General features: G+C 49.5%; 2 protein-coding genes and 1 long non-coding RNA gene across 9 annotated transcripts in view; 1 reads left to right on the plus strand and 2 right to left on the minus strand.

Annotated features, from left to right (window-relative positions):
- The window catches only part of LOC122371743 (SH3 domain-containing kinase-binding protein 1-like), a 101,958-nt gene that overhangs the window by 10,973 nt on the left and 63,095 nt on the right, over positions 1–27,890 (plus strand). The gene's annotated exons all lie outside the window — the stretch shown is intronic.
- Positions 95–27,846, minus strand: LOC122371742 (myogenesis-regulating glycosidase-like). Of its 5 annotated transcripts, none has more exons than XM_043348347.1 (7): positions 26,845–27,846; positions 18,520–18,641; positions 16,434–16,532; positions 4,217–4,370; positions 3,910–4,047; positions 1,966–3,234; positions 95–1,667 (listed from the first exon to the last, which is right to left on the minus strand). In XM_043348347.1, the coding sequence occupies exons 1-7, from the start codon at positions 27,004–27,006 to the stop codon at positions 984–986; spliced, it is 2,628 nt and encodes an 875-aa protein (XP_043204282.1). In that variant the 5' UTR covers positions 27,007–27,846; the 3' UTR covers positions 95–983. The 5 variants fall into 5 exon arrangements, with proteins under 5 accessions (XP_043204282.1, XP_043204283.1, XP_043204286.1 ...); XM_043348348.1 differs by having other exon boundaries at positions 4,217–4,367; positions 26,845–27,675; XM_043348351.1 differs by lacking the exon at positions 26,845–27,846 and having other exon boundaries at positions 16,385–16,532; positions 18,520–18,794.
- On the minus strand, positions 10,229–13,073 carry LOC122371748. The gene is made up of 3 exons (XR_006254775.1): positions 12,967–13,073; positions 11,914–11,987; positions 10,229–10,976 (listed from the first exon to the last, which is right to left on the minus strand). It is a non-coding gene; the product is annotated as an uncharacterized LOC122371748 (long non-coding RNA).

Consider the following 27,890-nt stretch of genomic DNA (forward strand, 5'->3'; position numbering starts at 1 on the left):
AAACGTCGACGCAAAAGATAATGGGATGCCCGGAGATTATACACCAAATATGCACCTATGTAGGTAAAGCGACATCGATGCAATTCGTCGAATGTTCATTTACAATGATCAAGTTTATTCAAATAAAATATCCAGCATATTAAATGGGGCACATGTTGGCACTTCAATATCAAATCATAACGGCGGAACGTAAAATGATCAGCAGTAATACCTTCACACATGGGCTTCCGATCCAGTTTTACACTTCACATCTTCACTGCCGTCATGTGAGTTTAGTCGGCTATTCTTAGATAATTAAAATCCTTCGATGCGTATATTCAACCAGAGTCGTTTGATATGGCACGTCTCGCATGATATGTGCTCAAGGAAGACCTTTCTGATCGCTTGACGCTATCATATTATCACGATCGTCTCGCGGCAATTAAATTAAACATGTAAATGGCCTCTAACATTCTCCAGCTTCACCGAGCACTTGCTGCCAGGAACATACAATGCTTCATCTCAGCACATACACGCACATGTAAAACAACAAAAAGTCATTCCCCTCATATCAGTTATCTCACAGCATACCAGAACGCCCACGTCATTTGTGCCTGCGCGCGGGAACCGCGAGCACGGCACACTTCCGCAAACAATGTGCAAACTGCTGGGCGCAGGCGCACATGTTATTTCACGACGAGGTTTGAGTAGTTTGTTGGAAGACAACTGATTGCTAATGGGACGGAGAAGCGGGTCCGTCGACCCTCACAATATCTCCCTAGGTCAACGTAATATGCATTCATAAAAGTGGTCCCATCGATCCATTTCGTCGCCATAGTCTACTTTTCTCCGTCCCTTCCTCACGGTCAGAATCTCTACACGTACGGTCTGCAGGAATTTGACGTGATCATATCACTGGCACGTCTGTCGTGCAACCGTTCGAGTGACGTCTGCTGTCCGTAAAACTCATCCAAGGTACTGCGCGGCCGAGGGCTCACCCCACTTCACTGGTCGTCTGGCTCAAAGAGCTCGTAGTGCGGGATTGTGTCGATGGTGACGGGCTGCTCCAGCCACCTACCACCGCTGTCGAGCCGACCCGAGCTCAGTTCACGCCACAGGCCGCGCGGCAGGTACACGCGCCGGCTGGTGACGTTCGGCTCGGTGACCGGGGCTACCATGAGCCGCGCCCCAATCAGGAACTGGTCGGCGATCGGCGCCACAGTCGGGTCCTCTCCGAACTGGTGCCACAGCGGCCGCACCATGGGCCAGCCCTCTGCCAGCGCCTCCCGCAGCGCCGCCTTGTAGGCGGGCAGCACGGTGCGGCGGCGGCGCCACAGCAGCGTGTTGGCCATCTGTTCCAGCTCGGGACTCAGTTGGTGCGGCAGCTGCGCTAAATGCACCCGAGGCATGAAGCTGGCGAGCTGCAGCCAGCGGGCGTAGAGCTCTGGCTCGGCGGCGCCGGAGCCGCCCACCGCCGGTGGCGCCACCAGGTGGAGGCCGCCGGTGCCGGCCGCCAGCGCAGAGGGCAGCACCTGGCGCAGGCCGGCCCACGTGGACGGGCGGGGCGAGAGCTGCGCGAACACGGGCTCCTGGAGCGGCCGCACCGCGCTGGAGGTGCTCAGCACCAGCAGGCCCGCCTGGCGCACCACAGCGTGCAGCTGCTCTGACAGGTAGTCCGGGTTGGCCATCTGTCCGGGCACAGAAACGGGTCACACAATGCTCCAAGGGGCCACCAGATGGCGGTCACATGCAGAGGTCAGGGACTATTACATAGGAAAATATGACATCGATCGCATAGTTTTGCTCAATAAAAATTAAAAGGCTGCCTAAATAAAAACTAATGGATTAATCTTAGGTGCACGAGGACTTGAAACGTGATGAAAATAAGTAAGCAAATGCTTATTTTGCCAATATACCTAATTTCAGCTATCGATAATTCTGGGAACCGTTTCCCCCTGAGCGAGCGCCACCCGGTAACTAACGTACCCGTTGCGTGAGGTTGTAGTAGAACGGCAGCAGCTGCGCCGAGGTCTGGTCGATTACCACCCACTTGATCTTGGTCTCGTCCTTCAGCCTCTTCAGCTTGGTCCGCAGCCAGTTCTGCGTCTTTGTGCTGGAGAGGTCCATCCAGGCGCCCTTGGCGTTGGCCAGGTTGACTAGCGCCGGGTCCCCCGTCACGGCCTCTCGCACCCACAGCTGCTTGTCGATGCCGTACTCGATGTTGGCCGACTTCAGCTCCACCACGGGACTGATGGTGACGGCCAGCTCCAGACCCTGCCGCTGCAGGAGCTCGTTGGCCTTCCAGGCGTTGCTGAAGCGTTTGCGGTCGAACTGGATGTCCCCCTGGTGCGCCTGCCAGTGACTGTCTAGCACCAGCACGCCGCTGCCGTAGCGCCGGTTTGAGATGTCTGCACCGTACGCAATCACCTGATCCTGGGTGTAGACTCCGCCGCCACCAGGGAAGTGGTACACGATCTGGTCGAAGCTCGGCCACACCTTGCGACGCGTCTCCTCGATGCGGCGCGAGTATGGATTGAGCACGTGCGTGCCGAACTGATGCATCTGCATAATGTTTGGCGCCGTGCAGATGGAGTAGAGCATGGTCAGGTGATCCTCAGCCGGGTACCGGTACGGGAAGGGACGGCGCACGTTACCCAGGCACAGCCGGCCCTCAGTCACGTCCACGCGCACGAACATGGACTCGTTGGTAAATGTGTACACGCCGACACCGTTACTGGAGAGGAACGAGCGCTGCACGACGTTGCCGAAGGCGTGCTGACTGGTATCCCCGGTGACTAGCGGCGCCAGCGGCTGGTCGGCGGTCCCCAGCGGCCAGCTGTCGGCCGCGGCTGACTCGGCGCTGCCGTACCACGTCTGTCCGGCCGGCTCCTTCAGACTCAGGCAGTCCATCAGGTCCACGGTTGGGCTGAGCGAGCGCCAGTCCACGCGGAAACACTGGATGCCGCGGCAGACGGGCCCCGAGCAGTTCAGTCGCTCCGGGCTCACCTGTTCCAGCGTGACCCGCGCCTGGTTCTTCCACTCGAGGCACACGCCGCGCCCCTGGGAGGTCGACTCGGCCAGGTATTTTGAGGTATGTGAGACGCGCGTGGACCGGTGCAGGCCGCAGTCGTACGGCAGGTCGTCGCTGGGCACCTCGCTGGCGATGAAGATGCGAGCCTGCTCCTCGCCTTCCGGAGATAACAGCCGCAGCCGGCGCTCCTGCTCGCTGAACTTGAACCGCCCGAGCAGAGCGTACTGCGGGACCAGAACGGGGCGAGGTCAGGCGACCGGATTGCATCCAGCAGGAGTTGATACGGTTGTACGCTGCGCTAATGCAATAAAAAAGGCGGCGAGTGACAACAGCAAATCACATGTTCCGCGATACAATGACCGTGAAAAATGACTCACACAATATACATAAATGCATGAAAACGCGGCGCAGACTAGTGGTGCCAATTTCATGAAATTTCAATTCCAATTCCGATCCAATTCCAAGAAATTGCCAAGTAAATTTCCAATTTTGTCCAAAGCGGGGACTATTCCAATTTTTAACGATTTTTGCATTTTTTGCGTAAATTTTAAAAGTGTTTAAAAGCGTTTTAAAGGCCTCCGTTTTAAAATTTTAAATTTTAAAGGCCTTCTGTTCCGATTAATTTCCAAAAAATGTTAAGAATTCCGTCCAAATTCCAAATTGGAATTGGACAAAAATTGGAATTCCAAGAAAAGAAATTCCGATTGGCACCAATAGCGCAGACGTAATTTTGTCTCCGTTTCTCAGGCGAAGTAATTAGGTAGCAGGACAAAGCTGCCCTGGATTAGGCACCGTAGCTTAGGTCATTGGTTTTGTAAGTTCACTTATATAAGCAACTAAAAATGATGGACCATTTTCGCTATTTTTGTGACTATCCCGACCTTCCCACCTCCTTTCACCTTTGACTTATGAATGTTGTACTGGAGGACGATGACGACGATGGAGGCGATGATGACAGTGAAGAGCAGCGCCATGGCCACCCACGAGAAGCGCACCTGGCTGGCCCAGCCCTTGAGCCGGCTCTTCTTCGCAGGAGGCTGGCGGCGCGACAAAGAAGACAGTCAATGATTTGCAACGCTTCGATGCAGCACATTCCTCGGTGGGAAAAATAGCCAGCCATTACAAGCGCCAAATTGTCATCTGAGAGTCTTATCCATCAGTTTATCTTGTATGTATTTTGACCGGTCGCTCGCTCTCTCGGCTCACCTTTTTCACCTCCACGGAGGGTTCTGCGGAGACCTCGTCCGGCTTGGAGGGCGGTGGATCGTCGGGCTGACCGCTCTGCCCGGCGGGACCCGCCGTGGGCCGCAGAGGGGTGTACCCGTTTGAGTCGACCGCCGGGTCAGCCCGAGCTGGACTGCTGTGAACGGCAGGGGTTAGATGAGCTGGAGAAGCTGTCTAGGTGGGGAAGATAAAGGACGTCAGATGAGAGACGGGGAACAGCCGAAATAACCGTGAAGAAAAGTAGAACGGAGATGACGGACGGGAGGAACAGAAGACGATAGAAGAGAGAGAGAGAGAGAGAGAGAGAGAGAGAGAGAGAGAGAGAGAGAGAGAGAGAGAGAGAGAGAGAGAGAGAGAGGGGAGGGAGGGAGAGAGAGCATTGTCGGACGGGGAACGACACAAAAAAAAATGGTAAAAAGCTGACGTGAGCCTCCAGATGGGATAGGTGTGAATACGATACACACATTGCATTGTATGTTCTATTTTTATCTAAAGTCGATATTGTTGTGAACTGTGTGGATTTCCGCTTCGCGGCTCACTACGGACAACGGAGCGTTTTCAGTGGATACTGTTCCGCAATACACGCGCCTGGACATAGACTGTACCGCAATACACATTACATACGCCTGCATGCAGACTAGCCCGCAGTACACTGATACGATGAAAGTAGACAACGTGTACTAGTTATCTATTCTCGCAGAATTGAGAATGATGCTGAACAAGGGAAATCATTGGGAACTGCCAAAATAAAGGTGCCTAAATGTCTCGTGGCCAACTGCTTGCGTCCATCTTACTGAAATGACAGTTGACATACAAAATTCATTATTTCGCATTTTCTTCATTCTTCAGATACGCTCGATTCTCTACCATATTATTCCACATGCCTCACTACATGCTAGCCTTAAAGGAAAAGGGCCACCTTTAACATGGGGATTGAAACTGAGATAGCCATCTTGTAGCCCGTGTCCGAAAACCTCTCTGTCTACCTCCTTACGGCCGATTTCGGCCTCCATTCGTAGTTATCGGCAATTTTAAAAGAAAATATGCCAGGAATGCGTTCTTATCCCAGGAATGCGTTCTTATCCGACAATACAGCCACCCGCGGCGAGGCTTTGGTTTTTAACCAATCAGCTTGCAGCAGTACTGATCAGGCACGGATCCCTGTACTAGCGAGCAGACCACGAGCAGTTGCGTTATTTTTCGTTGTCTGTTCTGGCAATCGGCCGGCGGATGAACATCCGCAATCGAATCTTGAAATCCGTCGCGCTGATTGGTGATGAGTTTCATGAGCTACTTTCATGAGGTCTATGAAAGTAAACCTATGCTATGCCCTGAACAGATGACATCTCGTTTGGTAGCCAATTGCTAAAATGCATTTTTATCTTACGCAAGGCAGTATACCATATTTTATACCGTGGCTCTGATCCGAAATCAGGGCATTTTTGTTCGAACAAATACCTATAATAACGATGAAGAAGTGCGTGATCCGCGGAGCAAACGACCTACGTCGGGTCGGGACTGATATGCGTGTGACTGTGCACAAGTAAGTACCTAGGTACCTAGGTAGGTACCTAAATTCTTATTTATTGCAATGGCTCTTCGATTACTTTTGTTTTCACAGAACTCTCCCCTGGTTTAGCAAACCCTTTTGAACTGTTCAGGCTTTCACAACTGAAATGCCAGACTGGATAAAAAAACGCAAGTTATGCCGAATATGTCATGCGAAGTGGCGTGATTGCGGCGTTGCCCCGAAAATTTCATCGCACATCCAGCATAATTTTGCATGCGTCAAATTCAGCGCATGGTGGCAGCTGAATTTTTAGGCGCAGGGTGACCGCATGGCGCATAATGTTTATGCAAATGGCTGTCACCGAATTTTTTGACACGCTGTGGTCAATCTAGCAGCAGACTTGCCCTGCGGGCGCTGGCAGGTCTGAAGAGAGTCGGAACTTCCGGCCTGGGCCTTGTTTCACCTTAAGATTCTACAGTGTGCCACACAAATTGTGGTATTGGGTTTTCATGGGAACATTAAAGGGACCCTCCCACCTTCAAAAAAGTTAATGAATTGGCATGAAAGTGATGTCGCTCGGTTCAGAAAGAGCGAAAACGAATATCTACCAAATTTCACCGAAAAATATTCACCGGTTTTCAAGATATTACACTTTTACTTTTGCTTACTTTTTTGGGATCTCCGCTGTTTCTAGCGACTTTATTTTAGAAGTGCGGCGTTTGCGGCAGATGCTGCGCGCAAATAGCATATACCACCGCGTGCTACAAAACGTTTTAGTCAAACATTTAAAATCGTTAGATATCTGCGCTGACGTCACACATTCAGAGGGGTATTCCTAAGCATTAGCCCCTCTGAATCAAAATGCTGCAATTTTGAAATTCAATATTTCCGATTTAAGGCATTTCTCGATGTTGTGAGTGCCGAAACCGGTAATTGTGAGCCAGGGACCCCATTTTGGCTATCTCAACTCAAATCTAATGTTAAGGTGGGAGGGTCCCTTTAACTAATTCAGACGCTCAGAAAGGGAAGAGCATCTGACTCCGAGGCCCCGGAACGATCTGTCTGGTTGATATAGCCTTGGTCGGTAGATATGCACATGTGCTTTATGCAAAAGTGGCTTAATTTTGGTGCAAACAGGCACCCAACTTTCAGTGGAAATCATGCACTGGAATTTCAGCTCAAAATTGCTTGCTTCAAATTTTGGCGCATGAGGGGCTCACGGGCATCCGGCGTAGTGTATGGATGTTTTCCAGTCTGGCTGAAAGGCAGAACTCAGACACATTTATCCAGCCCTTCAAATCCCATTTCCTGGTTGTGGTAACACCTACCTTTCCATGGGGGTTTGGTTCATCTCTTGTCTACACAGTTTTCTTTCACTTATGTGCTGACAAGAAAAGGAAACTCACCAGAGCCCAGTTTCACCAAGTGCGGTAAACTCAATTTGGGGTAAACTACCAAACTACCCCACTACTTAACTACAAAAACTACCCCAAAATTAAGTTTACCGCACTTGGTGAAACTGGGCTCAGTGGAGCTATTCAGCTTAATACACAGAGTATGTGTTGCATGGACTAAGCATGTGTTGACCCTTTTTTACTTTTAGGTTCCCGCTAAAAAAAGAAGTACAGAGAAAAGTGGATGAGGGTGTGTGGCATGACCAATGAGCCAAGACCACATGACCACTTAAACTTAACAAGAAGTGCGCACCATGATAAGCACAGTCAAAAACGTTTGCGTCTAAAGAACAGTGCTGTGCCGGATCAGAATGTAAGTTATTTTTTAAAAGTGATGAAAATGCCTGCAAAGTTATCAAAAGACTTTGAATATTGTTTTTGTAACACTTCACTCTAAAGTTATTCCTAGTACCAGACATTACAGCTTTAGTGCAGAGTCTTTATTTGTGATATTTTTAGCCAAAAATTATTACTAGTACCGAGCCCTTACATCTTTACAGCCCTAGTACCTTGCCCTTATTTTTTTATATTTTTTAGCCATTTCAACCTAACCGAATATCTGTATGTTGGTATGTTATTGTTTTGATCTGTATTTTATGCTACCTCCCTATAGGTAAGTTTTATTAAAACATGTGGTAACGGTGTGCTGATTTTTTACAGATTCCGTATACGCCTTGGGTTGCTGTCGCTGCTCGGTCACCCACAGATGAAAGTGATCAAGAAATGGACATCACTCAGGTAAGATTCAAGCGTCCTTTATTTTACACATAATACACTAAGCAGTAGCACCCTAACCGCAACATATGGGAATGCATTGCCTGGTGGGTGCCTACTGCCTACCTGTATGCCAAGTTTCAGCTAAATCGCCCCAGTAATTACAGAGTTATTGAAATGGGAACAAATTCGGCACCTCTTCTTTTTGCATTTTGCACGTGCAGTGGGGGTCACTCACATAGATCAAGAGCATCCGACCTTTGGTTGAAGGGGTGCAGCTACCCTACAAAATTTACCGCAAGACCGCCCAAGCGGCTGCTGAGATTTTGAGATGAGCCTCTCAAAATCACTTCTTTTGCAACTTTTGACAAATAACACCCTTGACTTTTCACGTGGCACGTGCCACGACGGTCCCTGTAATGTATCAAGAGTAGTCAATTACGGGGTAGAGGGAATAGGGCTAGCCAACAAAAAAAAGACCGCAGGCCAATCGGTCCAGCGGTTGCTGAGATATAAGCCTCTCAAAAGCGTTACAGGCCGGGCCGGGTCGGGCCGCTCATACTGAGCTTTTTCCGTGATATTGAAAAGACTTCGCTTCGCTCGCTCGCTCGTAATTAACAATTCATGGTTGACTATATGGATTAAGCTAAGTGATTGCGCTCTATTAGCACACTATCTAAGTAGCCCTTAATTGCTGCCGGTGCGTGGACTGTGAAAGTGAGCCGAGCTGTGACGCAAACCGTGCGCCTTTTTCAGGTGTGGGATCACTCGTGGAAGTTCACGGCGGATACGGAGCCGTGCATGCAGCTCTGGTTCGATCCTGCTCAGGGAAGCCCCAATGACGCCGTGGCGCGCATCTGGGCTGAGCGGGTGGTGGCGGCCGGTGCGCGGGCGCTGCCGCGTGGCTGGTGGCCGCGGCCCTGGCGGCAGCGGCCCGCTCCTGACCCGGTCGCCCTGTGCCGAGCACAGAGCGCCGACTGAGGTCAGTCTTGTGATCGAGCTTCCGCGCCGGAGGTGGAACAGGTGGAGCTGGCGGTCACCTGCGCGGGCTCGGCGGCCTGTAAGCCGTGCCGAGACGAACCGCGACACTCTTGCTAGATCTGCACCCCATTGTAATCTTCTGTAGTCGATATTCGGTAGGTACTCAATGCTCATTTTTCTGATATTAGACGAGTGGCGGGTTTTGATGTTACATTGGAGACTGCTGTCTCGGGTGGCCCGACAGTGTTCGATTGTGGTGTAATGTAGATACATAGACGGGATGCCGCGGCTCGGATTCGTAGCTGGACTACCATGTGCCTGTCGATTGAGATGCTTTGCCTGGCGATTGAGATGATTCGGGGCGCGGCCCCACACTGACGCCATGGTGCAATGAGTGATTGGCGACAACTAAGCAATTATGTACTTTTGTAGAACACATGTTTTCATGGATACGAGAGGCAGTCCTTTTTTCGCTAGCAGTCATTTGGTTCACGATACTTTCGATACCGACAAATATGTTCGGGCGGCCGGTCCGTCCACAGCTAATGCGTGCTTGCCCGCCGATGCCTAACGGAGCGCTGTGCTGTCTACGCTCACTGGTCGCTGACCCGAGAGCCGTTCGGTTGCTGCTGTTAAAACAGTTCTCACAAAAACACGCTGGCTGGCTGCCAGTTCTTCACCAATGAGAGGCCCAGTAGCATCAGCAGGTAGCATTGTTTAATATTACTATTCCATTTTGTTTACCCATATGTCCGACCTAGAGCCGACTGGTAAAAAGCGGCAACCGAGCAGCCCTCCGCAGCGCTGCAGATCATGTACGCTCGATTATACACAATATATGTGTCTTTCTTGCACACAGAGACATGACGTTTTGTAGAGCTTTTATATCGCTTGTGGCTGAAAGGAATATTGTACATTTTAGAGCTTTCATATACGCGAGAAAATATGGTGCAAAAAAACATTTATGAAGCCTGTTGAATTTTAAAGGTTGTTGGGGCATTTCACAGACTGTGTCGGTGGGCAGGGCAGCCCGGCCCCGGCCGCCGCCGCCGCCGCCTCCTTCACTGGTATGTGGCAGGGACGGAAGCTTCGTATTGATATACCGGGGTGCAACTCAAGCAGCATATCACCTATCAAACAACCTTCGGTTATGAAGTGAATGAAAACTAAATATTATGTATAACTGTGATCTGCGCTGCGGTGTTTCCAAAGTGGAGGAAGTACGGGGAGCTGGACCCGGACTCGATGAGCCCTCTACTACGGATCTGGGTCTTCGCAGCTGATCGTCTGTGAATGAGAGATCATATGATACCAATGCATACCGAACGGATCAAAAACAGTGCCATTATATATTTGCAATTCTACAGCTTTACGTAAGCCCATCCTAGTGAATGCATTAATACGCGTTGATTTGACAACTGACATCCGGTTGAAGGCGTTTTTTTCGGCCAACAGCCGGCCAGCAGTTGTTGCAGGCCGGCCTCGTTGGGAAGCAGGTTCATTTTCCGACAGCCACTGCGTGCGGAAGCACTCTCTGATGGCGCGGACGGCGTAACAGTAGGCCCGAGTGGTGGCAGAGTCGAGCGTCGCGGCGCGGCAGAGCGCGCGGCGCGGCCGCCGTCTGTTCCAGCTCGGCGTCGGCGCGCCCCTCGGCGAACAGCAGGTGCAGCTGACGGTCGGCCAGGCAGAAGCCGCTGATGCCAGGTGTGCTGACGTCGCCGGGCCGGCGCGGCGCGGCGCCCTCGGCCGCCGCCGGGCTGGGCGGCTCGTTGAGCTGCTGGATGAGCTGCAGCACGCCGCTGCGCTGCAGGCCGCGCTGCGAGACGACGGCCAGCAGGCGGCCGTAGGCGCAGCGCGCCGGCGCCGGCCGCGGCAGCAGGTCCAGCGGCACGGCCAGCGACACGGAGACGGACAGCTGCGCCGCCGACTGCAGCAGCTGCAGCGGCCCGAACGGCGGCGGACACGTGCCGCGCTCAATGTCGGCCGCCGGAGAGGCAGCCGGTCCGGCCGGCACCGCTGTCAGCGGCACCTCCACACTGAGCAGACGCACGCCGCGCGTCAGGGCAGAGACGTCCACCACCACCTGCCGCGCACACAGAGGGCCGACAGTGGTGACAGCGCGCGGCGGGTCAGACCTCACAGTGGGGATAGCGGCAGCGGGTCAGACACCCTTATAGAACAGCACGGGGCGGAGCCGACAAGAGGACGAGGAGACGGTCATACAGCCGACTGAGGTCCGGGCACCGACTGACTCAAAGTGCTGAACATGTCACACATTTCTAAATGGCTTCTGTAGGACGGAATAGTGTCTCTTCCTTCCAAGGCTTACTTGCAGAATAATATGGAAAGACACAATTTTACAAGTTGTGTTTTTATGACATAAGTTCTTTATAACATTTCAACACGCAAACATCATACCTTGACAATTGTTCACGATGAAGATCATGCAGGAACATTTCATATTTAGTCACCCTTGATTATTTTGTTGATAGTGATGCGAAAGGCAAATTACCAAAGTATATATTTGCAATTATTTGAGTTAATAATTTCAACTTTTTTGGTGTTGAAAATTGACTTTTGAAACAATAAAGGCAAATGAATTATCAGTGTCTGGAAAGGTGCAATGCTGAAAGCTTCTTATTACATTCTAATTTATATCTAAAGCTTTGTGATATCCAAACTCTCAGAAATAACCAGGGACGTAACCAAGGAGGGGGGAGGGGCACGGGAGCCATGCCCTCGGGCCCCTTCCCCCCTCGGTGATGGCGATTTTTTTTAAAATAAAAACAGCTGTGACACACCCCCAAAATAGTGGGCCTAATCAGAGAAATTTTCCTTTTTTGGAGGGGGTACAACACTAGGCCACAACCTGTGACCCCCCCCCCCCCTGAGCAAAATCCTGGCTACGTGCCTGGAAATAACAAAGCACATCCTATCCTTTGATGTTGGACGCAAGAGCCAAGTTGCTACGCGCCCTAACCCATAACAACAACAACATCCTATCCTTTGATGCCACTTACCAGCAGCTTTGCGCACTACCAAACAGCCACCTTTGGGCCTTTGTTGTTCTTGTTTTGGGCATTGTCAGTGGTAACTGGAAATAATCAGACATGATGGTCAGAGTAGGGAATGTGACTACAACAAAAATCATTTCATTCCTATAAAATAGACATGATTTAATAGAAGACCTTCTTCTTAAGAAAGTGTGTCATGGATACCAGCTAATCTGTATGGTATTTATCTCCAGTATTATCATATAGGTATAACAATTATCACCACCCGCCACCATTGAATGTAGGTTTTAGGTTGTAGGTTGTAGGTGGTAGGTTGGGTATCGGTAAAGCTGGTGTCACCGTCAGCGCTAACCGGTAAATGTGTAGATAAAAGGAATCTTAAAAACAATCTAACCTAACCTAACCTTACCTACTGACCTGCAACCTACCTACCCACAACCTACCAAACTAATATACGCTGACAGTGATGCCAGCTTTACCAATGCCGTACGTTGTAGGTTGTAGGTAAGGCTAGGTCAGGTAAGATTATGTTTCATTATATATTTACTGAGAAGACGGCTGAATGCTCTTGAGACGTGGCTATACATTTACATTTTGTAAGTAATTTTCAGGTTTCAATGAATATTTCCTAGTGGAATGTTTTGAAAACCATTCTAAATGATGACCTTTAGCATTCCATAGTACTTTAAAGCTAATTAACCACATCGCCAATGCTAGGTCACATTGCATGCCTACTTCCACCGGCAGCTCCATGGGATATATGATAGGCAGGGGTAAATGGAATATTTTTTATTAATATTCTTGAAGAAAATTATAGGCATGAAAAGAAGATGATCTGCCTTTGAGATTGATATGTGATGCCTACTTTGGAGGAACATCATAATAATTACACAATCATAAAAAATGCAATGTAACCAAACAGCCGCTTATGCCGCAAAATGAGAATCAAGCCAATCACTGAGGACAAACAATTTCAAACCACCAAAACTATATTCTTGCTATTCACCAATAATCCTAAAATAGCGTTCCATGGCCATTATATCCATCTTTCACCCTTACCTTCGACAGATAACTAGCGCCACGGGCAGACACACGGGGCGACAAGTTGTTTACAACCGCTACAGTCCGACGAGTCTATCCTCCTCAAGGCCGATTGGCTTGAGTGTGACGTCATTGCTATGACATCATACAGTAGCTGCGGTAGAGAGTATAAACATAGTACCAATATGTTAAATAGTTTGAAATACTTTTTAGCGAATTATGCACTTCTGGCACCGGTTTTGAAAAGAAAATGGAAAATAATAATGTCAAAATAAAAACCAACGATATCTTCATATTTCAAGAAGGTGGCACTTTTCCTTTAACATAACCAAATTTACGTCCAACTGTCGATCCAGAACGGTAACCTCCCGTGCCGCTGTGAACTAGACGCGCCTCTGTGCACGGCGCGAGCGAGCGTCGCACCAACAACGTCACGTGGTGTCGGATGGCGTCATCACCACCCGGTCACGTGGGCCATCGGAGCCGCGGAGGGCTCGTAGTAGGTGCGATCAGCTGACTGAGTCGAGGTCAGCTGACTGCCGCCTAAGCACCGACCGTCTCCGGCTGGACTGAGATGAGAACAATGGAGGCGATGACTGGATCGAACCGCTCCATGGCGGGCAAAAATCGTGCAAGGCGGCGATCGAGCAGGAAAGTGGTCATTGAGGAAAACCCATCGCTCTTCAGCCATTCACCACCTGGAAAGTAACTGATGTTACCAGGGGCGTCGCCACGGATTTTTGAGTGGGGGGGTCGGGTTTCTAGTCTTCACCCGATGGGTAGGGGTGTTTTTTTGCCACACTTCCCAGTTTTGAGCGTGCGTATGTGTGTATGTGTGCGCGTGTAACAAATCGGCGCGCAGCGCCGCGAAATTTGGTATAGGTAACCTATTAGGTAGGTATACCTACCTACATCACTTGCGTAAAAATTATCACTGGTCACTTAAGGCCAGGTCGCCATGTCAAGCTCAGTTATACGGTATATACCTCTATCAAACTTTCCCCTCTCGCCATTCTTGTAGCTTTTCTCCCATAACTTCGAAATTTGGTACACTGTATACCTAATGTATGGGGTTATACGTGTCAGCAATTCATGATTCTGAGGATTTACATGTATGATCTGGAGGCAGGTCAAATACGTGACCTCATCATTAGAAAATAATGAGAAATTAGAAAAAGCACGAATGCCTCCTGCTTTGAAAAAGTTCGTCAGAAACGCAAAATATCTTTGGAGCCATGACAAATCAGCTCATCATTGCCAGGGACAGGGTCCAACTTATGGCGAGTGATGACTCGAAAGGTCATTAGTGGAAATGTCCATCGATGGCCTCCAGCATTTTTTCTACAACTTTTGACGAAGACGCGGTAGAGCGATGACAGCACCTGGAAGGTGTTCACTGTTCAGCTCAACAACACGGATCCATTCATATGCAGCAGGAGGTCCGTTTTCGATCAGGACATAACGTTGACCTGAGGTCGTTTTAACGTTAATTCTGAATGGTCAAATTTTAACTTTGTGACGCGTCTCAAAGAGATAAACACGGTGGTGACAAGACAACATATGTTGTAAATACCATACAAATTCACGGAATCTAAAGTTATTGCAAAGCAAATGTTTCGGCAGAATCTGTCCAGTTAGCTGTTTGCCTTCTATGGGCAAAACATAGACCTGAGATGAAATCTGACGCGAAGCTAGCGAAAGAGCGTTGAAAGAGCTATCGAATATGTTTTCTGCTTCGCTGTAGCCCTTCTATTGGTGGGTTCCCAGTCGCTAACGTATAACGTATACTAAAGTACCGCTGAGGTATGCTTTCGACCCCTGATCGATCTAGAGGTTTGCGGAAAAAAGAGCATGCTGCCCGTGACGAGAGAAAGCCGATGATACCCATTTACAAGGTTTCGGGTCATCTCAGGACTCAGGTCATCGCCAATAAGTAGGGAAACTCGGGACCTGCTAGAACTTTGCGAATGTAAGTTGTGATGGTTTTTCGAGGTTCTGATTACGAATGTTATTTTAGTTTTGAACGAAGATGACTCCATGCATTTGGGGTAGATCAGGTCAGGTCAGATCGACCAGTACCTAATAGTGGATGACCACCACCGATTGCTTCTTAACATGTTATACATATGCATAAGCAATACAACTACTTCTTAAATGTTCAGATGGGCGCTAAGTTCAAAATCAGCTTCAAAAACTATCCTATACCTAAATTAAAAGCATGTTATGAAAAAGTGAACCAAGGTCATCTTTATTTGAATCAAGGATATCTATTTATTTTTAAGTAGATGATTAACTCGAGCGCACCGGAAGTTTCGTTGCAATCGGCTCCTTTTTGCGCGAGTTCTTTGCTCTTTGCGAAAGCCCGAGATGGTTTCATCTGACTCCCTTTCCCCTACATGTGCACTGTACATAGTCTGTACAGCTACTTGTGACCAGTAGCAGCGGAACACCTTCAGTTAAGAGGGGGCACTGCCGACTTTTGGTCCCATTCTTTCCATGCAACGCCCATAGGGCTAATGTTGAAATGTCAAAATCAAAGGGGGGCACGGTGCCCCGGTGCCCTCCCCGTTCCGCCGCCTATGCTCGTGGCGGTAGCCATGGGACTGAGGCTAGTTTGTAGTTTTGTAGTTAGGTACTGATCCGACGAATCGACTGCGACCATTTTTTTTAAGATCAGACGAACGCTCGGGGCAGTTTTGGCGCGTCCAATCCTTTGAGGGATAAAAAGGTACTAGAATGGTGGCTACTTAAAAAATATTGTTGTGCTGGTGTTCCCCGCCCACAGCTATTTGAACTTTAGGTAATTGGCTAATTGGCTTTAGGGAGCTCTTGAAGCGAATCTGAATCTGATGTATTTGTTGCTGTTGCTGACGCCTGCTTCACTGACATAAAAGCTAAAAAAGCATACTCAGCATCGCAAAAAGTGGGGGGGTCGACACCCCCAGTTTTCAAGAGTGGGGGGGTCACGACCCCCCCGACCCCCCCGTCGGCGACGCCCCTGGATGTTACTGTAAAAAAAAACGAGGTTTCCAAACCGCCATCGTATTTTTGGCGGGAACCCATGAATTTACCTATATAGATTGTAGATAGTTTATAATTATTTTTCTTTTTATTAAAAAAAAACTTATGGGTGTATTCCTTACAGCTTTCATAGCTAGTTCCACCGCAAACGGACAGGGTTTTCGCCTGGGCCTGGTTCAACCACAGCGTCATCATCGGCCATCAGATTGGCTATTACCACGCTGATGTCCGCCGACGCGTCAGCTCATTGAGGACGGGGCGCCTCACCTGTTGGGCGCAGCGCTTGAAGAAGCCACTCCGGCTTGTCTCACCTATTGGGCGCAACACTCGAAGAAGTCTTTCCGGTACCTATGTTATGTGTCTCAACTATTGGGCGCATAGTAGCGCTTGAAGAAGTCACTCCGGCTCTTGTCACCTGTTGGGCGCATAGTAGCGCTTGAAGAAGTCACTCCGGCTCTTCTCACCTGTTGGGTGCATAGTAGCGCTTGAAGAAGTCGCTCCGGGTGGAGCAGATGGTGTCAGTGTAGTCGCTGTCCTTGCCGTCTAGCGAGCCTTGTAGACTGCTGCAAAAGCAGATCACGGGAGGTCAGGTGGAGAGCACTCAGACCACTGGTCATGCGCCAACGTTTTCATCGGTTATCGGTCACAGGACAGCCTTATAATGATTCCGTAATTGCACTGTGTCGTTCATTGCTTATTTTTATTAGACGGAAAATCCTTTAATTCTCGCTAATATTCTTACAAATTAAAAGGATTTTAGCTAAAACAGAACAATGCAATCAAAGATTGAATCAGATAAAAAGAGGAACTGCGACTTAACATAAGTAAAAAATATTTTATCGACTTGATGTGCCTACCTAAATTATCACGATTTGAACCGAATGTGCCCACTGCACATTTTGCTTTGGGATGGACTGAGCGATTTATGCATCAACTTTTTTGTATTTTTGCCAGAGTGTCAGTGCTACGGGTCGGGACGGAGATGTCCCTCATTTTCCTTGTACGTTTTACAGTGTGCGCCTATTTTTATTTCAGTTCGATCACCAGTCCGACTCCACGTTTCGGGATGTTTGTCTTCGTCTCATTGCGTAACTCTGCCCTCTCAGCACGGGCGCAACTCCGCGCCGGGCGATGATGTTTTGAACAGACACACACCGAGCGAGACGTTATCGACGCCACTACCAATGCAACACAGCGTGTTTCTGTTTCTCAAGCAAACAAACGCAACACCTCTCCAGATCAGTGTGGCGTCGTCCCTGTCAATCGGACACGTGTCAGCTATGACCCAATTCTCACCGAGCCCTGCCGGCGTAATGTGCGGTAAACTCTGACCTATGTGACGGAGACCGTCCCGGCCCCACACAGCTGTTTATCATGATAGACGCGGGACGTAAAAACCACAGAAATGATCGCCTTTATCTGAAGCTAAGGCCATGTCGTGCACACGCCAAGGCGCTCACCGTAGGTAGGAGCACGACCGTCTCACGAAGGCGAGTCCGTCTCAAAAGTAGGTATAAAGTGTGATATAGAGGGAATGTGAGGGAATAGGAACCCATCAACAGATGTAACTATAATGAAGGAATGGGAACTCAGCGAGTGTCACACTTTTACGTGCCACAAGGCACAAACACACATGAGCACCACAACAGCTCAGTCATGTAGGAATTGGAAAGCTCTACGCTGTGTCAGCCGCTTATCTGACCGGACGACGGATGTCCCGTCTGGCCTCCTATCAACCCCACACGATTTGTCATGAAGCAGAACGTTGGGGATCCCTCGGGCGCACTTCAGACCGTGCAGTCGGCTGCTGCGCTAAGGAAAATGTCACGTGACACGCGTGCCGCGCCAACGAAGACAGGTGACGTCACAGAGGCCGGAGTCGGCGGGGCAGGGTTAGGTCACCGGCCGGGGAGGGATATGCACCGTCAGCTCGGGACCCACAGAGCACGTGGTTTGTTACCACATATCGGACCGAGTCGTGTCACAATGAAGGTCGTTGGAATAATAAGTCACCGATCGGTCGACGGTCGACGTTTTATCGAGTTTTAGCGTTTGAAATAGATTGATAGACGCTGAAAGCTGACTAGAGTATGCATATTGATATGGCTCATGGTTATGGAGAACGGGCAAGTGGCATGACTGGTCTATAATGGAGATGCAAGTTTATACAGCGCAGCGACATTCTGCAGTAACGGCAAATTGTAGGTATGGTGGTTTGGACTCCTGTTAGACAGGCTATTCGCTCTTAATAATTTAACTCTGTGAGCCGAACTACCAAGTTCTAAGCATAAAGCGACATGAAAAATAGGCTGAAAACTTACTAAGGTGAAGGATTGTGTCCCATCATGGATTATGAAGTCACATTACTCGTTGAGACACTAAGCTGCACGGCACATTTCGCGTGTGAATCACTGCAGCACAGAACTGGAAAACACCTGTTACACCTGCCAGGACCGCAGCGCGACTAGTGGTCTATGGCTGTAGCTCCGCCTCCCCACCTGACTCGGCCCACAGCTGCCGTGACAGTCAGTCCTGCGCGCGCCGTCTCACCTGGGTTTGGAGGCGGCCTGTGAGCCCGAGTCGGAGTCGGAGGGCGGCGGTGGTGAGTCGTCCGGCGAGCCCTCCAGCAGCGCGCCGTCCGAGTTGCTCATTCGCCGGCTCTCTCCCGGCTCCTGTGCGGTCACAGACGGGTCACTGGCGGCCGCGGGCGGTGCCGGCGGCGGTCCGCCGAGCGCGGCCGTCGGCCCCGGCTCGCTCATCACTGGCACGGCGAGTGGGTGCCACTGGCCGTGGCCGGCGGCCGTGCCCGGCCCAGACCGGCTGCCGAGCCGGCCTCGGTGGCACCTGCCCGCCCGCCGGTGGCAGAGGCGCCGCCAGGAGCCAGTGCACGGGGAGCGCCGGCGGGGACCGGCCCGACGGGCCAGGGCGCACACAGCCGCTATTTGAGTTCGGAAGTGGCCAAAATGCGATAACTCGTTAACCAGTTGACATTTTGCCAAGGAATTTTTATTGTATGTGAAGTCAACCGTAAGGTCACATATGGGAACGTATGAGCATCCATGCTGATACATCATTGCCGTAAAAATATTTTTGCTTGTAATCCGCGGATGACGGGTATATCCCATAACGTGGGTGACTCGGGAGGGGTTTCTGCATAGCTTCCCTGCTGTCTTGGAAACTACTCGTTCAATACTAAAAGTTCAAACGGCTTCTGATAGGAATAGCTGACAAACGAAACCTAACTTTGTCACAAAAGGTCATGGAAAGGTCATGGGTCACAAAAGGTCATGGGAAAGGTCATGGAAGGAAATGTATACATTTTTAAGGTCATGCGACACATCTTTGATGGTCCATTTCGGCAAAAGCATCAAAAAATGATGTCATCTGGGTCGTCCGATTCGAAACTATTTCCATTCGACAAATGAAGGTCATGTCACGGCGAGGTCAAAAAGGTCAAATTTTGAAATTGAACATTCTCAACAAAAAATATGTGCATCGGATGCAATTTGAGCTCTGGAACACGATGATGCTATTCGTTTTGGTTTTCGATGTCAAGAACGTACTGAAATTGCCTTTGCAATATCGAAAATTGTGATTAACCGACTACGGTACGTAAAATGCAAAAGCCGATAACATCGCCATTTCTGAAGATATCTGACCGAAACTTTCCAAAAGTAACGCAAATGTTACATAAAGGTTCATTCTGGTCGATGGCTGCTCCCCAAAACTCTGAATGTTATCAGCCATTTCGGACATTCTTACGATGTTCTGTTGGCTGGATGTCTTTTTGCTTTATTGAATTTGATCAGACTATACATTCAGTTAAGACGACGTACATTTATTGGTCACCAGAAAGTATATCCACAAGTCAATCGACAATCGACAACCAACAAATGCAATCGACACGAACGTCGAGCACCCGTCAGCACAAGCAGCTGCCGGGGGCGATTAGACGGACCGCGCTCCTCTCTCGCAGCTGATTGGTCAGCTGCCGAACCGCACGGACGTCAGCTGCGCGGCCGCCGCCCGGCCGACCTGACCAGGGTCGGCCGGGCGGCGACCTAGCGTCACTAGAACTGCAATAACTTTTGCCGGCAGTGTGATGCCGACCTAATTTTTTCAGAAAATGAATCACAATTGTACGGTATATGTTATGGACGTTGTCTCGATGTGAAGCACGCTGTGCGTTTTTTGGTAGGCCTATGTGAATATTGAAATCCTCAAGCCCTTCTGCTTTGTGCAAGTGTGCAACAATTAGCTTACAATAACTGAGTGGGAAGTTTTTTAGATGCACTTTTGTTACCAATGGATTCCGCACATTTTCCTCTTTCAGCTGATATCTTACTTACGCATTTTCAAGCAAAGAATATGACAGGAGACTCGTCAACATTTACATGAAAATCGCAGCACAAGTTCGGTCTCACGGAGCAAAACAAAACGGTGTACTTTGGGAGCCCACCAATATGTGCCAGAATGAGTAATATTTTTTCTTGATGATATTTTATACAGTCTGATCAATTTACGACCAGAAAATGTGAGAAAATCACGCTTTAAAATTTGTCGAAAATCAGGGTATTGGCCACTTCTGAACCCAGATAGCGGCTGTGTGGGGCGGCGCACTATCGGTGGACGGAGACCGAGGGAGGGGAGGGGCGGCCGCGGAACTGGACTGGGGGGAAGGATTACCGGATTACGGCGGTTATGGATCTGAGTGGCAGCAGGCGCTGCCGAAAGACGGCACTCACGTATGAATTAACCCTCGCCCGCACATGCCATTTTCCCATCCTAGAACGCACATTGCGGGGGGGGTGGTTGCCACCCCCCCCCGCGCCATTTCGTTCCTGTTGGAGATAGAGCTTAGCGGTAAGGATCAAAAAGATTCTTTGGGAAGAGACGAATCCAATGATACCCAGTTTTACCTTCTCAGGTCAGTCATTGACCTTCCAGGTCAGGTCAAACTAAAAAATGTTGCTGTTTTTGGTCACCGTTGGATATCAAGTGCGCTGCTTATCAAATACCGATGACGATGCTGTTTTCTGGTGCCAAGCCAGCTAGAACCTCTTTGTCACACTACCCGACCAGAATTTTGCTGCTGAGGTCATTTCAGGTCAAGTTAGGTCAAGGTCAATTATATGTTTTTGTATGTCTGTGTGTGTCTGTGTGTATACTGATGTGTGCACCGATTGTTTTTGGGTCTATGTTACATGAAATCATGATCTGAGAAGCTTTTACCAAAAATACAGCCAAAAAACTTCACAAAAAGTAAATTCGGCTTGCCTAAAACGCAATTATCTTAGATGACCTAGGTTGACCTTGACCCTGACCTTGACCCCTGTACATCGTCGCACAACATGTTCCATGATAGGTGGGAGGTAAGACTGGCAAAAAAGGCCGAAATCAGGGTGTCAAAAGCTCACAAGGCCCATGGCAAACGCAAAATGTTGAGAATTGGCCATTTGGGTCATGACATGACCTGAAAAACAAGGTCATATCTCCGAAACCAAAAATCACAGAAACTTGAAATTTTTAGTGGACATCAGGAAAGGATAGAGGAGCAGCTATACGAAAAATCAGCCTTTTAGCTAAAAAAATGTTGAGTGCAGAGCAGAAAGACTACCTGGGGGGTGGCAACCACCCCCCCCCCCCCATGTGCGGGCGAGGGTTAATGGTCGAATGCGATATAATTTAATTAAGAGGTGCGTTGGTAGACGTGAGCTACGTCGCATGCTCGAGGTTATATATTGGAGGCTATTTATTTGTTGCTGTGATCAGGTGATGATCCTTCACCCATTGAGGTGATATTTGATATACCTAAATTACATTTTCAAAAATTACTCAAACCGTGATACAAAGGAGACATGCAAACGTCCCTCCCAATACTTAGATGATATTGATCAGTTGTCTTATCCTGTTATGTGAAACTTTTTAATCCGAGTCATTTCACGTCAGTTCATCAGGTCACGGACCCACGTTAGGTGACCCTAGCTTCACAATAAGATAAACGGATCGGCGATCCCCATGGCCACTTTCCGAGATTGGTCACGCTAAGGAACAACAATAAAATAAATGCACTAATGCATCCACTTTGGCTCATCAATTAAGTTAAAACTTGAATTGCATTTACAATGAGTGGATAACAGTGACGAGGTGCATATCCTTGTTTTGAAGACTCGTTTGTGCTGGACTGGCATGACAACTCACTCTAACCCTTCCTGTGGTTTTTCCTGAGTAGCAAGAAAACGGCGGCGCACTGCGCCGCCAAATTTTCAGTACCTTCCCGGGCATTAATTTGACACCTTCACACAAAATTTCAAGTCTTAGGTCACTTTAGGTCAGGAGTTATTGAGGTTAAACTGAGGTCATGTTCGAGCAAAAATGAGCATAAAACATGCAATCTTGAAACGCTCACCAAATCTACAGTTACCAAGCACTTTCAAAGTTCTTTATGTGGTCATGTAGACAAAAAGGGGCGCTACAAAACTGCTATCTCAGATTTTCAAAATTTTGGGTTTTTGACCCCCCAAAATTCAAAATTGATTTCTTTAGAAAAACTATTTAAAAAATCCAAAAAAAATCCGAATTTCGAAAAACCGGAATATATGTGATACTCCCTGCGCTCTTCGATATACAGGGTGTCCGGAAAGTTCTGGCGCTTTTCAACATTTTCTAAAACAAATGCCATTGGTTCATAGATACTAATCAATGGATCAAAACAATGACCAGGGACACCAAGCCACATGCTTCCGCTACGTGCTCATTCAATGTAACCACCGTCGGCGCCGACGACGGCCTCGACGTAGGGGAGGAAGCGTCTGCGGGTTTTGACGATGCGGGGCATTTCCAGGTCCTCCCATGCTGTCATGATGCGAGTCTTCAGCGACTCCAGGTTGGGGTGAGAAATGGCCTAGATCCTGTTCTACAAAACGCGTAGCACGCCTTAGTCGAGCGGGTCAGGTTAGGAGAATAGGGCGGCCTGATCTCATTTCGCCACGGTGATCTGGCCCGGCAAGCTCCTCTGTCAGTTTAGCTTGAATGGCAGCGGCGTTGTTGGAAAGTGCTCTGTGCTGTTGAAATGCGAAGTGACCCTTAGGGCATGTCGTCTTGACCCTCGGGTTGATGTGGCTGTCCAGGAACCCCTCGTGGGCCAGCCTGTTATTCATTTATTCGACATTGGCGAAGATGATGGGACATTTTTGTCCATCAGACCCCCGCACTTTCTTCGATTGCCGCGCTGAAATGCTGCTCCGTTCCCATATCGCGTTCGAAACGGTCTGAGGATATTTTCTAAGGAATTCCCGAGTCGAAATAAACCTTTACCTGCTAAACCATTCATCGAAAAACGCCGCATCGCGCTGCAGCTCGAGCCTCGTTCAAGTCGCACCCGGCCGCCGCGCGCAGGCATTCAGCGACAAGGCGCATCTTCGCCCATCTACCCATCACTGAAAACGATTTCAAGGTCATATTTACACGACCTCTGGCTGAGCAATCAACGAGGGGTCATGTCTGTGATGATTGGCTGAATGTCCAGTAATCACAGCGCGCGTTACACGGCGTCCAAAAGAAGCGCCAGGACTTTCCGGACACCCTGTACATACCAAATTTTAGATCAATACCACCTTTTTTGGCTAAGTTATAGCGAAAACACTGTTCAAAATTGATGACGTCAAATTTTTAACTCAATTTTTTTTTATAGCAATTCTAGCCCTCGCCCGTAAACGGCGATCTGCCACCTTCGCCCATGCAGGGGGGGGGGGGTTGGTGCGACCCCCCCCCTTGGCGTTTGAAAACGGAGCGTCGTAGAGCTTAGCGGAAAAGACCAACGGATTGCTCTCGCCGAGATCTCGCGATTGGTGGTATATTTTTTGGTCCTAGGTCAACATTTGACCTACTTTTGACCGGTCAAAGGTCAAATTTTCGGAAAAATAGACTTTTTTCAACTTTCCGCGGCGATTGCGGCAAAACGGTGGGAGATATCGACTTGAAACCTTCACTATCGTGTTCCTTGATCAATTCTCTATCGTTTGGTATGTATTTCGTTTCCCTAGCTCTAAAAATGGCGCGTTGGGAGCGCCGGAAGTCGGCAAGGTCACAGTCGGCGGCAGAAATTCGAAAAATCAAAATTTAAATTTTTGAAATCTGATTTTATTTTTTGATTTGGGAGGTCCATTTGCTCCCTATAGAAGCTAATATTGCTGCATATTCCCATTGAGGTGACAAGAATTAGCAAAATAGTGGTTCGGGCGCTTTTCAAAAATAGAACCGGACGCTGTTCCTCTTGTGACGTCATAGCTCCGTGACCTGACCTGACCCGGTCAAGTTTCTTATACCATATGATAGCCAATACTTGCCCCAACATGCATGGGAAGTTTCATCACGATCCATCAACCGATGTCCGTACCACCGGCAGGAAACCTCGGGCGTTGGCACTCAGTTTGTGAAAATCCGGCCGGAGGCTGTTCCCTTTGTGACGTCATAACTCCGTGACCTGACATGACCCGGTCAAATTTTTTTTATCAAAAGATGCGCAAGGCTTGCCCCATAAGGTACCCAAAATTTGGCGGCGCTGCGCGCCGCCGTTTTTGCACTATTCTCGAAAAACCTCAGGGGGGGGGTTGCACCAACCCCCCCCCCCCTACATGGGCGAGGGCTAGACCACGTAGCGCAAAACAAAAACCACCATTGAACTCCCCGTGACGAGCTGCATCGATTCGATACCCATTTTATGCAGAAATGTCAACTTTGAAATTTGACCTAATTTGACCTGACCTTGACCTGACCTTGACCCGACCTTCACCAGAACATAATCTAAACTGACCCCAAAGGCTGCCTGACCCACATAATCGTATTTGGCATATAAAATGGACCATAACACATGCATCACATGATATTTTCATATTGTGACCCTCAGTGACCTGACCTCTGTGACCTGACCTGGTATCAGTGACCTCAGATTGCAAAATATGTGTTTGAAAAACATTTCCCCATCGATGATTTTCAATGAAATGCATTTTACTCGATTTTACAACGCATTTCTTGAAATGCCTGTAAACGGTGAAAATTCGGCCTTTGACCTGACCTGTGACGTCATCGGTTTGACCTAGGTCAATAAAATTGGGTCGCAAGGTAGCTCCCTGATGGGACTATCCAACACGGTTTGCCGCTTTCGCTAGGTTGCGTGGTTCTCGAGATCTTAGGGGGGGGGGGGCAAATATTGCCCCCTCCCCAGTAGGGCGCGTTGCTCGGCAGACCCCAACGGGGCGCGGGTTAACAAGACTAGGATTTTCTAAATGCATAACAAGTGAGGTCGAACTGGATGTTTTTTATTATAATGACTATACGTTTTGAGCTGTACGCCTCCGTAATGATTCCGTAGGTAGTCTATTGAATAAGTAATGGGACTTTGGCAGTGTAAGGTTCCTCGAAAATAGTAGTTAACTATGCAACTTATCCCTAGGTATGTCTAACATACTATAACAGGATATAACAGGATATAGTAAAACCTACCTACTCACATTCATGCATACATGAATGCTTGCAAATTGCATTGCATGATGTAGCTTTATCACGCCTCCAATGTTCGAGAAATTCTTGACAACCAGGACAAACAGACAATGAAACAGACAACATTCTGTCCGCGGCTCGGCTGATAAAATGCCCATATGTCCTCAACACATTTACCCACGGATTTAGGCGGTGCGCCTGCGTGCTTATCGGCATTGGACGTTGCCATATCAGGGAGCACTCGGTGAAGATAGTGTGAATGACAGAGCTATCTTGTTTTATGTAGGTCTCTAAAGGCAGTGCAGACAATCAAATAAACGGTTAACGGGTCGCAATAAAATCAGTTCACTTGTAAGAGTTGATACTTCAGTTCTTAGTGCGCCCCGCATGAATAAGCTCTCTGATCCCTATTCCGGGAGGGCTTAGAAAGGTTCGGTTTCGGGAGGTAGGCCTCTCCGGTCCCCCTCAGATCTAAAAAAACACGTATCTGTGATCGGAGTGGACAAAAAGGTAAACGGCGTTTGATAGTTCGCCGCTGAAAGGCCTACAACTTTAATAACAAATAGGTACTTCGAATGAGGTCAATATTGAGGTCACTAGGGCTCATCAAAAATATAATAAGCTGACCCCTAGGTACTGACTCTCTGTTCGATCACCACTAACCCCAGGTGACCCCACTGACCCCCTACTGACTCCCCCCTGACTCCCATTGACCCTCTGACCGGCAACGGAACTAATCCTTTAACCGTTAGATCCTTTAGCTGACCACGATCCGCTAACCGACCCGCTGACCTTGCACTGATCCCACTGACCCTCCATTGACCTCCTCTGACCCTGCTGACACATAACTGATCCAATACTGACCCCACTGACCCCCCCCCCCCCCACACACCCACACTGACCTCCACTAACCCGCTGGCTGACTCCAATCTGACCCCTCACTGACCGTCCGACTGACGGTGACCAGGTGACCTCCTCTGACCCCCCTGACCCTACTGACCCCCAGTGACCTCCTTTGACCCTGTGGCTGATGGCGACCAGGTGACCCCCTCTCACCCCTCACTGACCCTCTGGCTGACGGTGACCAGATGACCCCTCTGACCCCTCTAACCCCTCTGAACCCCTACTGACCCCTTCTGGCCCTCACTGAACCCCCACTGACCCTGACCCTCTCTGATCCCTCACTGACCCTCTGGCCGGCTGTGACCCCCTCTGACCAGTCACTGACCCTCTGGCTGATGGAGACCAGGTGACACCCTATGACTCCCTCTGAACCCCCAGTCCCACTGACCCTCAGCTCTGGCTGACGGTAACAGGTGACCCCCACTGACCCCCCCCCACTGACCCCCTGACCCCCTCTGACCCCTCACTGACCCTCTGGCTGATGGCGACCAGGTCGAGGCCGGGCAGCGAGATGGAGCGGCGCCGGTGGTCCAGCTGTCCCGGCCATTCGTCCTCCCCCTCCTCCTCTGGAATCATCAGAGGCAGACCGGCCGAGCCCAGACCGGCGCCCGTGCGCGGAAACGTCGCAGACATACCCGACACACCACTCAGGTCACGTCAGGTCACGTCAGGCTATTTAAATCTGACCACCACGCCCGAATAGCCCACGGCCCCAACGATCGGTCAGGCTTGCCCGGCTTACAAAATCACAGAGCCCGAGACGTGCGGCGGTTCGGAGCACTTGTCACTTGTCCTTTCAGACACAACTCGCCGAGTCGGCTTTACGTGACCCGACGAACGCAGCCTCACTGACTGATGATTCTCGCTGACACACTGACCAGAGACCACCGCGGCGGTCCACCCGGGAGAGCTCTTCAGATCACACAGCCACTTGAGCGCCGCCTCTTCCGCCAAGGACGATCCTGTGATCGCCAGCGGCGGTCCACAACAGCTGGGCCCGGTTTCCTCACCGATTAACGATAGCAGGAAAGGGGGGCGACATGTCCCAGTTTTCCAGCAGGATATTGTGACCTTCAATCCAGTACGGGTCAACAGCAAACACGGAAGTAGCAACCGCTGACAGACTTCATAAACAATTATGGTTAAATGAAATTGCGAAAGTCAAATTCGTTCAAAATAAATCGTCCTAGCAATTCACGGTCGAAAACACTGCGCTAACCCGCACTTTTATATAAACGGTCGGTAGATCGGTCACGAGACTGACCGGTGACCCCTTGACCCTCCTCGGCCGAGGCCAGAGAGCGACTGCCGACTGCCGAGCCGTCCGTCTCTGTGTTGTGCTGTCTCGTGAGATCCGGGCGATCACGTGCAAATAAGCGAACCTTGTCTGCAGCGCTGCCCGCGGCGGACGCCACTTGAAAGTTGAACAATCGCATTCAAACGGCAATCATTGCAGGAGGCTTGTTTATCGCTGCCGCCGCCCTATCGGCTTGCTCGATCGCCTCCCGGCGAGAGGG

Source organism: Amphibalanus amphitrite, unplaced genomic scaffold (assembly GCF_019059575.1).
Source record: "Amphibalanus amphitrite isolate SeventyFive unplaced genomic scaffold, NRLGWU_Aamphi_draft 001275F_arrow, whole genome shotgun sequence".
NCBI lineage: Eukaryota > Metazoa > Arthropoda > Thecostraca > Balanomorpha > Balanidae > Amphibalanus > Amphibalanus amphitrite.

What these genes read in the sequence shown, in the direction of transcription:
- LOC122371742 (XM_043348347.1), bottom strand. Translation starts at nt 27,006, where the DNA reads ATGTCTGCGACGTTTCCGCGCACGGGCGCCGGTCTGGGCTCGGCCGGT. An exon ending in CCTCCGTGGAGGTGAAAAAG is followed by an intron (nt 4,048 to 4,216) that starts GTGAGCCGAGAG and finishes TCGCGCCGCCAG; the next exon opens with CCTCCTGCGAAGAAGAGCCG. An exon ending in ACAACATTCATAAGTCAAAG is followed by an intron (nt 3,235 to 3,909) that starts GTGAAAGGAGGT and finishes CTGGTCCCGCAG; the next exon opens with TACGCTCTGCTCGGGCGGTT.